Genomic DNA, 13,881 nt, shown 5'->3' with positions numbered 1-13,881 from the left:
ACTCGAAACAGACCTCTCTTTTTAGCACAATCATTGGCATCAGCATAGAAGTGTAATTCCAACCTTGGAGTAGGCATTCTCAAAAAATGTCCTCGCCCCATCTGTCTCCATAACCTCCTCCGGCTCTACAACCCTCTGAGATCTCTGCGCTCCTCCAATTCTGGCTTTGTGCAGCCCAGATTTTAATTCGCTCCACCATTGGCAGCTGGGCCTTCAGCTGCCAAGGCTTTAAGCTATGCAATGCCCTCCCTAAACATTTGTCTGTCTCTCTCTTTTAAGACGCTCCTTAAAACCTACTTCTTTGGCAAACCTTTGGTCACTTGTCCTCAAAAGTGAAAACAATATCAAAGTTAACCACCACTAGATAGTTCATTTGTCTGCTACAAACACAGACCATGCAATAGTACATCATCAGTACCTACTGCAACTTAACATTCTTGACACATGAAACAGATCCCTCTTTTTAGCACAATCATTGGCATCAGCATAAAAGTGCAGTTTCAACCTTGGAGTAGGAGATCTCAAAAAATGGTGCCTCAGAAATCGTTACGAAACAATTACACAGCATTACTATATTGCATATTTGTGACACCATATTGTATTTTGTACATTACTGTGAATTGCTAAGAAATCATAAACATACCTGGCTATTTGGATCCCCAAGTAGGGTGCATACGTGTGGTACTATTTTGCTTAATGTTAATGATTGCGCTCCATAACTGCAAAAAGTAAGTTCAGATTTATTTGAACAAGTTTCAGAAAACGTAAACAACACAGCACACATCATCACCACTTGATTAGTGAAAATGCTACAGGGCAATTAGGATGCAAGTAGGTAAAGATGACATGTATCCCAACAAAGCATTTTAATCATAAGTATGGAATTAACTTAAAAGGAACCTACATTTTATCAATAAATAAGAACAGCTCATATTATACTCTGCCTCAGAATTGTCTCAAATTAAAATAGATTTAAAAAAAAAATAATCTTGGAACTATGAAGGGAATTAAAGGCCCCAAGTTTCCACATGCGGCAAAACAGGCACCCCTCCGAGCTGGGCACCCATTTTTCGCTCCGAAAACGGCGCCTGAAAAAAAACGCGCTATTCTCCACCTCCCTGCAGGTCCTCTGGCCCTCGGCGCGGCGCAGCGCAGCAGGAGCTGTAGGGGGGCGGAGCCAGGTCCCTGCGCTGAAAACAGTGCCGGGACCTCTGCACATGCGCGCTACAGTGGGCACGCAAGTGCAGTAGCTCCAGGCACCCGAAACTGTGTGGGAAGGGCCCGAAGCACGCAGCCCCTAGCCCTGGCCGAATGGCCTCACTGGGGCTGCGTGAATAAGGCTCCTCCCACGGCCAGCTCCTGCTTCCTCCCGGCTCCCGTTCCCCCCCGACTGCCGCTCCCGCTCCCCCCGACTGGACCCGACCCGACTGCCGCTCCCCCCCGACTGGACCCGACCCGACCGCCGCTCCCGCTCCCCCCCGACTGGACCCGACCCGACCGCCGCTCCCGCCCGACTGGACCCGACCCGACCGCCGCCCCCGCTCCCCCCCCGACTGCCGCTCCCGCTCCCCCCCCGACTGGACCCGACCCGACCGCCGCCCCCGCTCCCCCCCCGACTGCCGCTCCCGCTCCCCCCCGACTGGACCCGACCCGACTGCCGCTCCCCCCCGACTGGACCCGACCCGACCGCCGCTCCCGCTCCCCCCGACTGGACCCGACCCGACCCGACCGCCGCTCCCGCTCCCCCCCGACTGGACCCGACCCGACTGCCGCTCCCCCCCGACTGGACCCGACCCGACCCCCGCTCCCGCTCCCCCCCCGACTGCCGCTCCCGCTCCCCCCCGATTGGACCCGACCCAACTCCCGCTCCCCCCTGACTGGACCCGACCCGACCCTACTCCCGCTCCCTCCCGACTGGACCCGACCCCCGCCCTCACCCCCGGACTGGATCCGACCCGACCTCCCTCTCCCCGACCTGACCTCCGCCTCCTCTCCCTCTCTCTCTCCCCCCCTCTTCCTCTCGCCGACCCGAACCAAACCTCCCTCCCCGACCCAACGCCACCTACCTGTAAATCTGGTGCTGGGGACGGGCCCTGCCCGAAGTCTCGGGCCCGGCCCGTTCAGCCTTCGGTCCCGACGGCAAACCGCTGCCTGAAAGGCCTGCCTGAAGCACTTTCACACAGGTAGGAACATGGTTTATTTAATCTTTTCTTTGCTTATACATTTTTATTCAGGTTGGATTTATTTGTATAATATTTGTATAAGTATAACTAAGGATTTATTGTAGAATTTAATGACTTCCCTTCCCCCCCCTCCCCCGCTCGTTCCTGACGCCTAATTTGTAACCTGCGCCTGATTTTTTAATGTGTGGACAAGGTTTTTTCAAGCGTACAAAAATCTTCACTTACTCCATTCTAAGTTAGTTTGGAGTACGTTTTCACTGTGGAAACTTTGAAATCAGGCGTCAGTGGCTGGACACGCCCCCTTTTGAAAAAAAAATTCTGTTCCAAAGTGAAACTGTTCTACCTGACTAGAACTGCAGAAAACTAAATGTGGAGAATTCCGATTTCTAAGATACTCCGTTCTACACCAGTTGCTCCTAAAAATCAGGAGCAAATCATGTGGAAACTTGGGGCCAAAGAGTGGGAAACATCTTAAATTTTGCATGGCAGTAAGCAGCAGACTGTAAGCCCAAATTTCGGCCTCAGTTGCTCCTGATTTTTTGGAGCAACTGGTGTAAAACGGAGTATCTTAGAAATTCAAATTCTCGGCATTTAGTTTGCTCCAGTTCTAGTAAGCTAGAACAGTTTCACTTTGGAACAGAATTTTTTTTTCAAAATGGGGGCGTGTCCGGCCACTTACGCCTGTTTTCAAAGTTTCAGCAGTGAAAACTTACTCCAAACTAACTTAGAATGGAGTAAGTGAAGATTTTTGTACACTCGAAAAAACCTTGTCTACACTTTAGAAAATCAGGCGTAGGTTACAAATCAGGCGTAGGGAATGGGGGGGGGGGGGGCGGTGTAAAGGGAAGTTTACAAACATTAAACACTTCAGTTTTACAAATAAAGAGCCATCATCAATAATAAATGATAAAAACATCAATAAATCAACCAATAAATCAATCAAAAAAATTAATAAGAAATATTTTTTTTTAAATCAATAAATAAAACATTTTCTACTTACCGACTGCAGCACCGGGAGCCCTCCAACAGCGTGCTCGGATGCCCCACCCACCCAGTGTGTCTCTATCTCTGTCTGTCTGTGTGTGTCTCTCACTCTCTGTCTGTCAGTGTCTGTGTTTCTGACAGTGAGGGGAGGGGGAGGAGGGAGGTAGAGGGAGAGAGGGGGGGCAGGGGGAGCAGGGGGAGGGAGGGAAGGGGCGGGGGGGGAGGAGGAGAAGGGGAAGTGGGGGGGAGGAGGAGAAGGGGAAGGGGGGGAGGAGAAGGGGAAGGGGGGGGAAGGAGACGGGGAAGGGGGGGAGGAGGGGAAGGGGGGGAGGAGGAGGAGGAGGGGAAGGGGGGAGGAGGAGGAGAAGAGGAAGGGGGGGAGGAGGAGGAGAAGGGGAAGGGGGGAGGAGGAGGAGAAGGGGAAGGGGGGGAGGAGGAGGAGAAGGGGAAGGGGGGGAGGAGGAGGAGAAGAGGAAGGGGGGGAGGAGGAGGAGAAGGGGAAGGGGGGGAGGAGACGGGGAAAGGGGAAGGGGGGAGGAGAAGGGGGGAGGAGAAGGGGGGAGGAGAAGGGGGGAGGAGAAGGGGAAAGGGGGGGGAAGAGGAGAAGGGGAAAGGGGGGGAAGAGGAGAAGGGGAAAGGGGGGGAAGGAGAAGGGGGGAAGGAGAAGGGGGGGGGAAGGAGAAGGGGCGGGGGGGAAGGAGAAGGGGGCAGGTGGGGGAGGGCTGAACGGGCCAGGCCCGGCCGAGCCCAAGACTTTGGGCAGGGCCCGTCCCCAGCACCAGATTTACAGGTAGGTGGCGTTGGATCGGGTTGGGTTCAGGGTCGGGAGCACGGGTCGGGTCGGGGGGGGAGGAGCGTGGGTCGGGGTCGGGAGCGCGGTCGGGTCAGGTCCGGGGGGCGGTCGGCAGCACGGGTCGGGTCGGGGGAGGGAGCGTGGGTCGGGTCGGTTCGGGTCGGGAGGTCAGATTGGGTCGGGTCCGGGTTGGGGGGAGGGGGGAGGGGGGAGGTCGGGAGCGCGGGTCGAGTTGGGTCGGGGGGGTGGTGGGAGGGAGGTCGGTTCGGTTCGGTTCAGGTCAGGGGGTGGGGTGGGGAGGGGGGGAGGGAGAGGGAGGTCAGGTCGGGTGGGGGCGGGGGGGGGGGGGGATGCGCGGGTCCGGTCCAGCCCGGGGGCGGGGCGGGCGGGAGTCCGGTCGTTGTCGGGGTCGGGTCCGGTCCGGGGGCAGGGGGGAGCGGGAGTCAGGGGGTGGGGTGGGGAGGGGGGGAGGGAGAGGGAGGTCAGGTCGGGTGGGGGCGGGGGGGGGGGGATGCGCGGGTCCGGTCCAGCCCGGGGGCGGGGCGGGCGGGAGTCCGGTCGTTGTCGGGGTCGGGTCCGGTCCGGGGGCAGGGGGGAGCGGGAGTCGAGTCGGGTCGGAAGGAAGCAGGAGCTGGGCGTGGGAGGCAGCCTTATACACGCAGCCCCAGTGAGGCCATTCGGCCAGGGCTGGGGGCTGCGTGCTTCGGGCCCCTCCCACACAGTTTCGGGCGCCTGGAGCTACTGCACATGCGTGCCCACTGTAGCGCGCATGTGCAGAGGTCCCAGCACTGTTTTCAGCACAGGGACCTAGCTCCGCCCCCCACAGCTCGTGCTGCGCCACGCCGAGGGCCAGAGGACCAGCAGGGAGCCAGAGAATCTCTAAGTTTTTTTTAGGCGCACTTTGTGGCGCGAAAAATGGGCGTCCAGGTCAGGACTGCGCCGTTCTAGGCACGGCCCGAAACTTGGGGCCAGTGTGTGTAAAGTTCAGGGAAAATTCACCACAAATTACATCCTCACAGTTGGGTTATTACAGTGGCTGTTGATGTAAACATGAAGTGCAACATTTATCACTTGCTTCAGAAATGCTCAAAACAAGTACTTCTGACTTACATGTTAAGTGTAGTAATGAGACACAGGCAGACTCCTTCACGTGTCCGAAAGTTCTTGTGTTTAAATCCTGAAGTTAATCGTTCCCAAACATACTGAAAAAAAAGACAACTAATATTACACATAAACCAACTCAAATATTAGACTGTTTGAATTCAGCATCAGCAGTCTCTCCCATAAGCAGACCCTACAACGTTACGATCATGAGTTTACCTTTATTACCCAATATCTAATCTTATGATAGAATGTGCTGGAATTGGGTGAGAGGTAAGAATGAAATACCTTTGTTATGTGAGCTGCATGAACTCATGCACGTCCACGCATGGGTTTCTCCTATGTTCTGATAGGTAGACTTAACACTTCGGAGATAAAAGGCTAATTATAAGCACCAGTTTAGTTAAATCTAATCCATTTTCGAACACTCGTCATAATGTAAAAAAATCCAAGGCGCATCACAATGTTGCCATTAACATAGAAACATAGAAAATAGGTAAAGGAGTAGGCCATTCGGCCCTTCGAGCCCTTCGATAAGATCATGGCTGATCATTCCCTCAGTACCCCTTTCCTGCTTTCTCTCCATACTTCTTGATCCCTTTCGCCGTAAAGGCCATATCTAGCTCCCTCTTGAATATATCCAATGAACTGGCATCAACAACTCTCTGCGGCAGGGAATTCCACAGGATAACAACTCTCTGAGTGAAGAAGTTTCTCCTCATCTCAGTCCTAAATGGCCTACCTCTTATCCCAATACTGTGTCCCCTGGTTCTGGACTTCACAAACATCGGGAACAATCTACCTGCATCTAACCTGTCCCGTCCCGTCCCGTCAGAATCTTGTATGTTTCTATGAGATCCCCTCTCATCCTTCTAAACTCCAATGTATAAAGACCCAGTTGATCCAGTCTCTCCTCATATGTCAGTCCGGCCATCCCGGGAATTAGTCTGGTGAACCTTCGCTGCACTCCCTCAATAGCAAGAACGTCCTTCCTCAGATTAGGAGACCAAAATTGAACACAATATTCCAAGTGAGGCCTCACCAAGGCCCTGCACAACTGCAGTAAGACCTCCCTGCTCCTATACTCAAATCGCCTAGCTATGAAGGCCAACATACCATTTGCCGCCTTTTGCGCCTGCTGCATCTGTATGCCAACTTTCAATGACTGATGAACCATGACATCCAGGTCTCATTGCACCTCCCCTTTTCCTAATCTGCCACCATTCAGATAATATTCCGTCTTCGCGTTTTTGCCCCCAAAGTGGATAACCTCACATTTATCCACTCTGGTTACATATATTCTTCCAGGCCAACATCCCCAGGATTGAAACACTGACCACACTTGAACAGCTCCGCTGGGCATGCCACATCGTTCGCATGCCAGACACGAGACTCACAAAGCAAGCGCTCTACTCCGAACCCCTTCATGGCAAACGAGCCAAAGGTGGGCAGCGGAAACATTACAAGGACACCCTCAAAGCCTCCCTGATAAAGTGCAACATCCCCACTGACATCTGGGAGTCCCTGGCCAAAGACCGCCTTAAGTGGAGGAAGTGCATCCGGGAGGGCACTGAGCTCCGAGTCTCATTGCCGAGAGCATGCAGCAGTCAAGCGCAGGCAGCAGAAAGAACGTGGTGCAAACCAGTCTCACCCACCCCTTCCCTCAACGACTATTTGTCCCACCTGTGACAGAGACTGTGGTTCTCGTATTGGACTGTACAGCCACCTAAGAACTCATGTTAAGAGTGGAAGCAAGTCTTCCTCGATTCCGAGGGACTGCCTATGATGATGATGATGATGACACACTTCCAATCAGTCATTTCACACTCCCTGCAACCGACCTCCTCATCAGATCTTCCCACATTACAACAGTGACTACACTCCAAAAGTACTTAATTTGCTGTAAAGCGCTTTAGAACGTCCGGTGGTCGTGAAAGGCACTGTACAAATGTAAGTCTTTCTGTTCAGATCTAACCAGATTCTATCTTTTATTACTTAGTGGACAACATGGCAAAGGCTTAACCCTCTGACCCCTCCCCGTTTCTCCATTTCCAGGGAATGACCTATTTAGCTGCCAATCAAACTTGCTTCAGCTCATCTGTTGCTGAAACCCTCATCCATGCCTTGATTACCTCTAGACACTATTCCAATGCTCTCCTGGCCGGCCTCCCATCGTCCACTCTACATAAACTTGACCGCATCCAAAGCTCTGCTGCCCGTATTCTCACTCGCACCAGGTCCCATTCACCCACCACCCCTGCGCTCACTGACCTCCATTTTCACCCAGTAGAGCAATGTCTTGATTTTAAAATTCTGATCCAGGTTTTCAAATCCCTCCCCATCTCTGAAACCTCCTCCAACCCTACAACCCTCCAGGATCCCTGTGCTCCTCCAATTCTGGCCTCTCGCGCATGCCCAATTTTACTTGCTCCGCCATCGGAGGCCACACCGTCAGCTGCGGAGGCCCTAAGCTCTGGAATTCCCTCCCTAAACCCCTCACTCTTTAAGGTGCTCCTTAAAACCTCTCTCTTTGACCAAGCTTTGTCGGTGTCAAATTTTGTTTGATAACGCTCCTGTGAAGCGCCTTGTGATGTTTTACAACATTAAATATGGTATATAAATGTATGTTGTTATTGAGAACCACACCCAACTAAGATGAAAACATACTCCAAAATACAAGTGTCCATCAAGTATGCTCGCGAGCAGTACATCATCCCTGTGACAAACATTTGGGTATGTCATCTATAGGCCAGTTGAATAGATTTCACAAGTAGTTCACCAATTGCCATGACAATGGTTAGGACCAATTATGGATAGGTCATAAGATCAGTTCTGTTTCATTAAAAATTGTTTTAAAACTAGAGAAACTGTCCAACCTTCGAATTTCTCATTGTACAGCACCAGACTGGAAAAAGTATCCAACAACTTTTAACACACCAGATACTGAAAAGGCTAGAAAGATTCTGCACCATCATTGCTTTAAAGTTAATTTTTTTTTAAACTTGAAAATACAATGCTACTTTTGTAATGTTTAAGGAATAACTGGACTTAAGATGGAACAGCCAGTACAATACAACTGGAAACCCAAAAAACAAACATACCTGGGGTGACACACCATGGTCCATTATTCGGAGAAGAAGATTCTGTGTCTGCTCTCTGACTTGATCTTTGCTATCGCCTAAACGATCTACAAGTGCTGGTACCACTGGAGAAAATAAAGCATGCATGAGAGAACAATCTTCGCATGCATTACCAATATTGCATTATTATTCTCGTTTAGGTCTGTGCTTTCATAGCTGATGTTAATCAAAATCCAAAAGTTTGAGATTTTAAAACCACACAATAATTTCAACTAACAAAATAGACAACAAACAAAAAAAAAGTTGGCAGATAACTTTGAAATGTACTGTTAGCTAGGGAAATAGTGCTTGGTTCTGACTGGTTTGACTGACCTAGCTGTTTTATGAGAGATAACACCAGGGCCACTGATTTACATTTTTATTAAATGCTATTCTAGCATTTCTACTGGCGCCCTGACATTTAATTCAACATCTCTATCCAGATTCTGTCAAAACTGTAAATTCATTTGATATAGAATTCTTTTACCTTTTTTTCCATCCCTTACCATGTTTAATGCTGACAATAAACAGCACGATGACAATTTCAACAGGAAATAAACTTGCTACAGGGATAGAGCAGGGGAATGGGACTGACTGGATTGCTCTACAGAGAGCTGGCAGTGACTCGATGGGATGAATGGCCTCCTTCTGTGCTGTAATGACTATGACTCGTAAGCGACACCAATTTGTAGTATAGATCTGGTATTTAAATGTTTAAGGGGCGGGTTTATCTGCACTTGGAGGCAGTTCTGTGCTTTGCTAACACTGGGGAATGCTCGGAGGCTCATGGAGCTTGACAGTTTGGCAACATGGGGGGCGGGGGGGGGGGGGGGAGCGAAAAGAGAGTTCTTTGGTCTGACATTACTGAAGTTTGGCACAGCTGGAGGTTAAATCTGAGGTTGAGCTCACTGGTGTCTGTTAGCAGCGAGGGGGCAATGAGGAATTAGGCCTTACAGCACTCTATGCAGGGAGACAGAGGGAAGTAAAATGGGGACAGAAGCAAAAAGTAGAAAGGAGATGAGGAAAAGTGGAGGGCAGAGAAATCAATGGCAAAAATCAAAAAGGGCCACATTACAACATAATTTTAAAAGGACAAAGTGTTAAAAAAATAAGCCTGAAGGCTCTGTGTCTCAGTGCGAGGAGCATTCGTAACAAGGTGGATGAATTAACTGTGCAGATAGCTATTAATGGATATGATGCAATTGGGATTACGGAGACACGGCTCCAGGATGACCAAGGCTGGGAACTTAACATCCAGGAAGTAGTGAGAAGCAGGCATAAAAAAAAAAGTTATCTAAAACAGCATTGAGATCTTTGGCATTCAGGAAATTGAATGATCATTTGAAAAAAGCAGCAAAAATCACATTTCAGCAATATCAGTTCTGAGACATCCTATAGACTGCTCTCCTGCAGAGTATCCAGTGGGAAGCCCAGCACCGAATGTGTGGCAAGAGGATCCAAGGAGATGCCCCCTCCTCATTGATTTGGCACCATTTCCCACCAGCCAGGATCCTGAAAGTAGGCGTTACTGGCAACCACTGCTTCCAGCTATTATATGGTCTTGCCTAACGGATACAAGTTCTTGAATTAGCATAGATGCATTTAAGGTACAGCTAGATAAATACATGAAGGAGAAAGGAATAGCAGGATAGGGTGGGAGGAAGGCGAGAGGAAGCTCATGTGGAGCATACACACCAACACAGACCAGTTGGGCTGAATGGCCTGTTTCTGTTGGGCTGAATGGCCTGTTTCTGTGCTGCAAGTTATATTTAAATGTACGTAATTCTATGCTTTTACAGCACTGGTAAAACATTCCACAAATGAATTCAGATTTCAGACATTCATCGTCATAGGCAGTCCCTCGAAATCGAGGAAGACTTGCTTCCACTCTAAAAGTGAGTCCTCAGGTGACTGTACAGTCCAATACGGGAATTACAGTCTCTGTCACAGGTGGGACAGAGAGTTGTTGAAAAAAAGGGTGGGTGGGGAGTCTGATTTGCCACATGCTCCTTCCGCTGTCTGCATTGGTTTCTGCATGCTCTAGGTGACGAGACTCAAGGTGCTCAGTGCCCTCCCAGATGCTCTTCCTTCACTTAGGGTGGTGTTGGACCAGGGATTCCCAGGTATGTAAAGCGCTGAAGAATTTAGAGTAGAAAGCAATGGCAAGCTACCATTTCCTGCATGCCATTATTGTATTTCACTGCTCATTCATTATACATGTAAACAAGACCATATGTACAAGAATAGCCTTTTTGTCATAAACAGAAAACAAAAATGTTGTGAGAAAGCCAAGAGAGCAGATAGGTATAGCTCATGGGTTAATAACTGAAGACTCTGATTGGAATTTTCAGCTTACTCCCTAAATGTCAACATTACACATTCCATACAGGTATGAGGTTGGAGGTGATATATTAGCAAGAATAGAGGATTGGTTAATACAGAAAACAGTAGATAATTGAGTCATTTTTAGGTTGGCAGGCTGTAACTAGTGGGGTGCGCAAGGATCAGTGCTTAGACCTCAGCTATTTACAATCTATATTAATGAATTAGATGAAGCGACCAAGTGTAACGTATCCAAGTTTGATGACAATACAAAGTTAGGCAGGAAAGTAAGCTGTGAGGAGGACTCAAAGAGCCTGCAACGGTGGCAGATGGTACATTATGGAGAAATGTGAGGTTATTCACTTTGGTAGGAAGAATAGAAAAACAGAATATTTTTCATATACAGAGAAACTGTTAAATGTTGGAGTTCAGAGAGATTTAAGTGATCCCGTACAGAAAACAATGAACGAAAATGCAAGTACAGCAAGCAATTCGGAAGCCAAATGGCATGTTGGCCTTTATTGCAAGGGAGTTGCAGAACAAGAGAAAGGAAGTTTTGCTACAATTGTACTGGGCTTTGTTGAAACCACATCTGGAGGACTGTGTACAGTTTTGGTCTCATTATCTGAGGAAGAACTTGTGTGCCCTAGAGGTTGGAGAGTCTAGAACTAGGAATAGTCTCAGGCTAAGTGGTCGACCATTTAAGACTGAGATAAGGAGGAATTTCTTCACTCACTTTGGAATTCTCTACGACAAAGGCTGTGGATGCTGAATCATCGAGTATATTCAAGGCAGATAGATAGATTTTTGGATTTTAGGGGAATCAAGAGATATGGAGATCGGGCAGAAAAATGCAGTTGAGGTCTTAGATCAGCTTGATCTTATTGAATGGCGGAGCAGGCTTGAAGGGACGTATGGCCTCCTCCTAATTATCATCTTCTTATGTAGCTACCCATCAAAAATTATTTAAGAAATCATCCTGCAGCACTATCACAAAAGTAAAAGATTACTGGCTCCAAAGTAAAAAATGGAGTGACAAAAATAATTTAGGAAAACTGCCATCATTGTGTTTATCTGATTGACCTAGATACTGATTCATCAGATTTTAGTGTAAAAATTAATTTTTAATCTCGATTCAGGAAAGATTCTGTCATTGAACTTGGGGGGGGGGGGGGGGGGGAACTATTTAATGACAACTGCTAAATCAAAACACTGACATATTCTAGAAGAATGCAGTTGGAGGGAGCTCCTTGTGGTACTGTTGCTACATTTGCTCATTTCCCAGAATACAACATTAATACTCACCTATTATGCTCCCATTTGCACTTAATATTCTCAATTACTTACACTAAACCCCACAGCAGGAAATATAAACTTGACAAGTTTGAATTACTTTTTTTTTTAAACTGTCAAAATAATTTATGAATATTAAGAGTACTGAATTCACACATCTACCAGTATCTAATAGTTTTCAGTCCTGTGATTCAATAATTCTTTTATTAAGGTATTACTTCATAGATCTAAACATAAGACATTTTTAGGTTAAAAAAAATGAATGCCGCTTTATCAAAGCATTTTTATTCCAAAACATTTAACTAACTGGTATTCTGCGGCATTCTTGAAGAGTAGTCCAGAGAACAATTCTATTTAACATGTCCAATTCTGAGCCAGAGAATAGAGCACAGCAGGAACTGGAGAGTGGAACACAGTGGCAGGAGGACGAGATGTGAAGAAGTGAAAATCATTTATAAATTAACACTGGACCTTGAGAAAAGGTGGTTTCCCTCTTTAATAGTGCCTGAGGACTTGGTGAATGGTTTGGTAGCTGTGTTGAGAACTTTCTCCTGGACCCGATTTGCAATCAAACGGTTGTATCAAGAAGAAATATTTTTTGTCCAATAAGAAAATCAGGCAAGTTTTTAAAAGGCACTAGAATTATTTTTATGGTTGTCAGCAAATCTGGGCACTAACAGACCTTCTCTTTATATGCCACGTCCTACTTTCCTGTACTTGATGGGAGAGAAAGAGGAAATTCTAGCTACATTCTGCGACATGCAATTTCTTTCTGATGCTTGGTTTATCCTTTGGAATGCAGAACTCAGGCTTTCAAGACAGGGGCAACCGGTGCAGAAAAAACAGGTAATGTTAGATTAAGTGATGAGTAATGAGCCAGAATTAGTCAACAATCTAACAGCAAGTGAACACCTAGCTAAAAGTGACTGAATTTGATATTAGGTTTGAGAGCGAGAGAATGGTGAGTCACGAACCAAGATTCTAAATTTAAGTGATGCTGACTTTTAGAAGTTGAAGCAAAAATTGACCACAGAAGACTGGGCAGAGCAGTTAACAGATAAAAACTGCAGATGAACAGTGGGAGGTGTGCAAATAAATATTTGGTACAATACATGATCTGTACAGATCCCTAAATGGCAAGAGCTCTACTTGTGTAATTAAACAACATTCATTAACAAGAGGTCAGAGGTACTATGAAAGTAAAATAAAGGGATAATACAATCCAACAAACTAGGAGAGATATAAAAGAACAGCAAAGGGATACAAATAAAGTACAGGTGCAGCATCGAGAATCTGGAACTGAACCCTCGGGACCGAGGCTGTTCCGGATTTTCCATCATCTTCCCAGGTCGGGTATTTCTGCATTTCGGATCGTCAGAAAGGGGGGAGGGTCCCCGCCGAGGAGCTGTTCGAGCCGGCCAGGCCCGTCGATAAGCTCTTTGGGCGGGGCCCGACCGCCCTAGAGGTGCATGGGCGGAAACCCCACCATGGCGGTGCTCGGGCGGAACCCCCCCCATGGTGGTGTTCAGGTAGGCCAGCAAGGAGGCTCTGAGGTAAGGGCAGCGGCGGCGGCGAGGTAAGGGCAGCGGCGGCGAGGTAAGGCCCGAGCTCGGGCAGCGGCGGGACCCAGAGGTCGGCAGGTCCGAATTCCAGAACATTTTATGGATTCCGGACGACCCTGCCACCGATCGGTCCGGAGTCTGGATTCCGGAACATTCTGCATTCCGGATTTTCGACGCTACACCTGTAGTAGGAGCTGCAAAAAGTTATTGGAGAAAAAAAAACTTGATGGCTATCACTAAAGATTTTTTACAAGCATATTAAGAGAAGGAGGATGACTAAGGATAGTGTGGGCCCCATAAAGACGGACACAGGTGATATTGTAATTGAAAATAAGGAAATAGTATCCTTGCTAAATAATTACCAAAAATAAAAATAAATCAAGGGGAGGAACTTACTAGATTTAATAATCGTAAAAAAATGGTAATGGAGAAAATAATTAGACTGAATATAGACAAATCTCCAACACCTGATGGTTTCCACCTCAGCATATTGAAAGAGGTAGGCAAAGAAATTGTACATGCTA

General features: G+C 47.9%; 1 protein-coding gene across 6 annotated transcripts in view; it reads right to left on the bottom strand.

Annotated features, from left to right (window-relative positions):
* Positions 1–13,881, bottom strand: part of LOC139273284 (CLIP-associating protein 2-like) — a 650,606-nt gene that overhangs the window by 594,869 nt on the left and 41,856 nt on the right. For all 6 annotated transcript variants that reach the window (XM_070889996.1, XM_070889987.1, XM_070890014.1 and 3 more), the window contains exons 3-5: positions 8,163–8,266; positions 5,071–5,162; positions 644–719 (exon numbers count right to left, since the gene is read on the bottom strand). In XM_070889996.1, coding sequence (XP_070746097.1) covers positions 644–719; positions 5,071–5,162; positions 8,163–8,266 — 272 coding nt within the window. The remainder of the gene's footprint in view (positions 1–643; positions 720–5,070; positions 5,163–8,162; positions 8,267–13,881) is intronic.

This window comes from Pristiophorus japonicus, chromosome 1, assembly GCF_044704955.1.
Source record: "Pristiophorus japonicus isolate sPriJap1 chromosome 1, sPriJap1.hap1, whole genome shotgun sequence".
NCBI lineage: Eukaryota > Metazoa > Chordata > Chondrichthyes > Pristiophoridae > Pristiophorus > Pristiophorus japonicus.
Note: the sequence above shows the minus strand (reverse complement) of the source record. Positions and strands in the feature narration are given on the sequence as shown.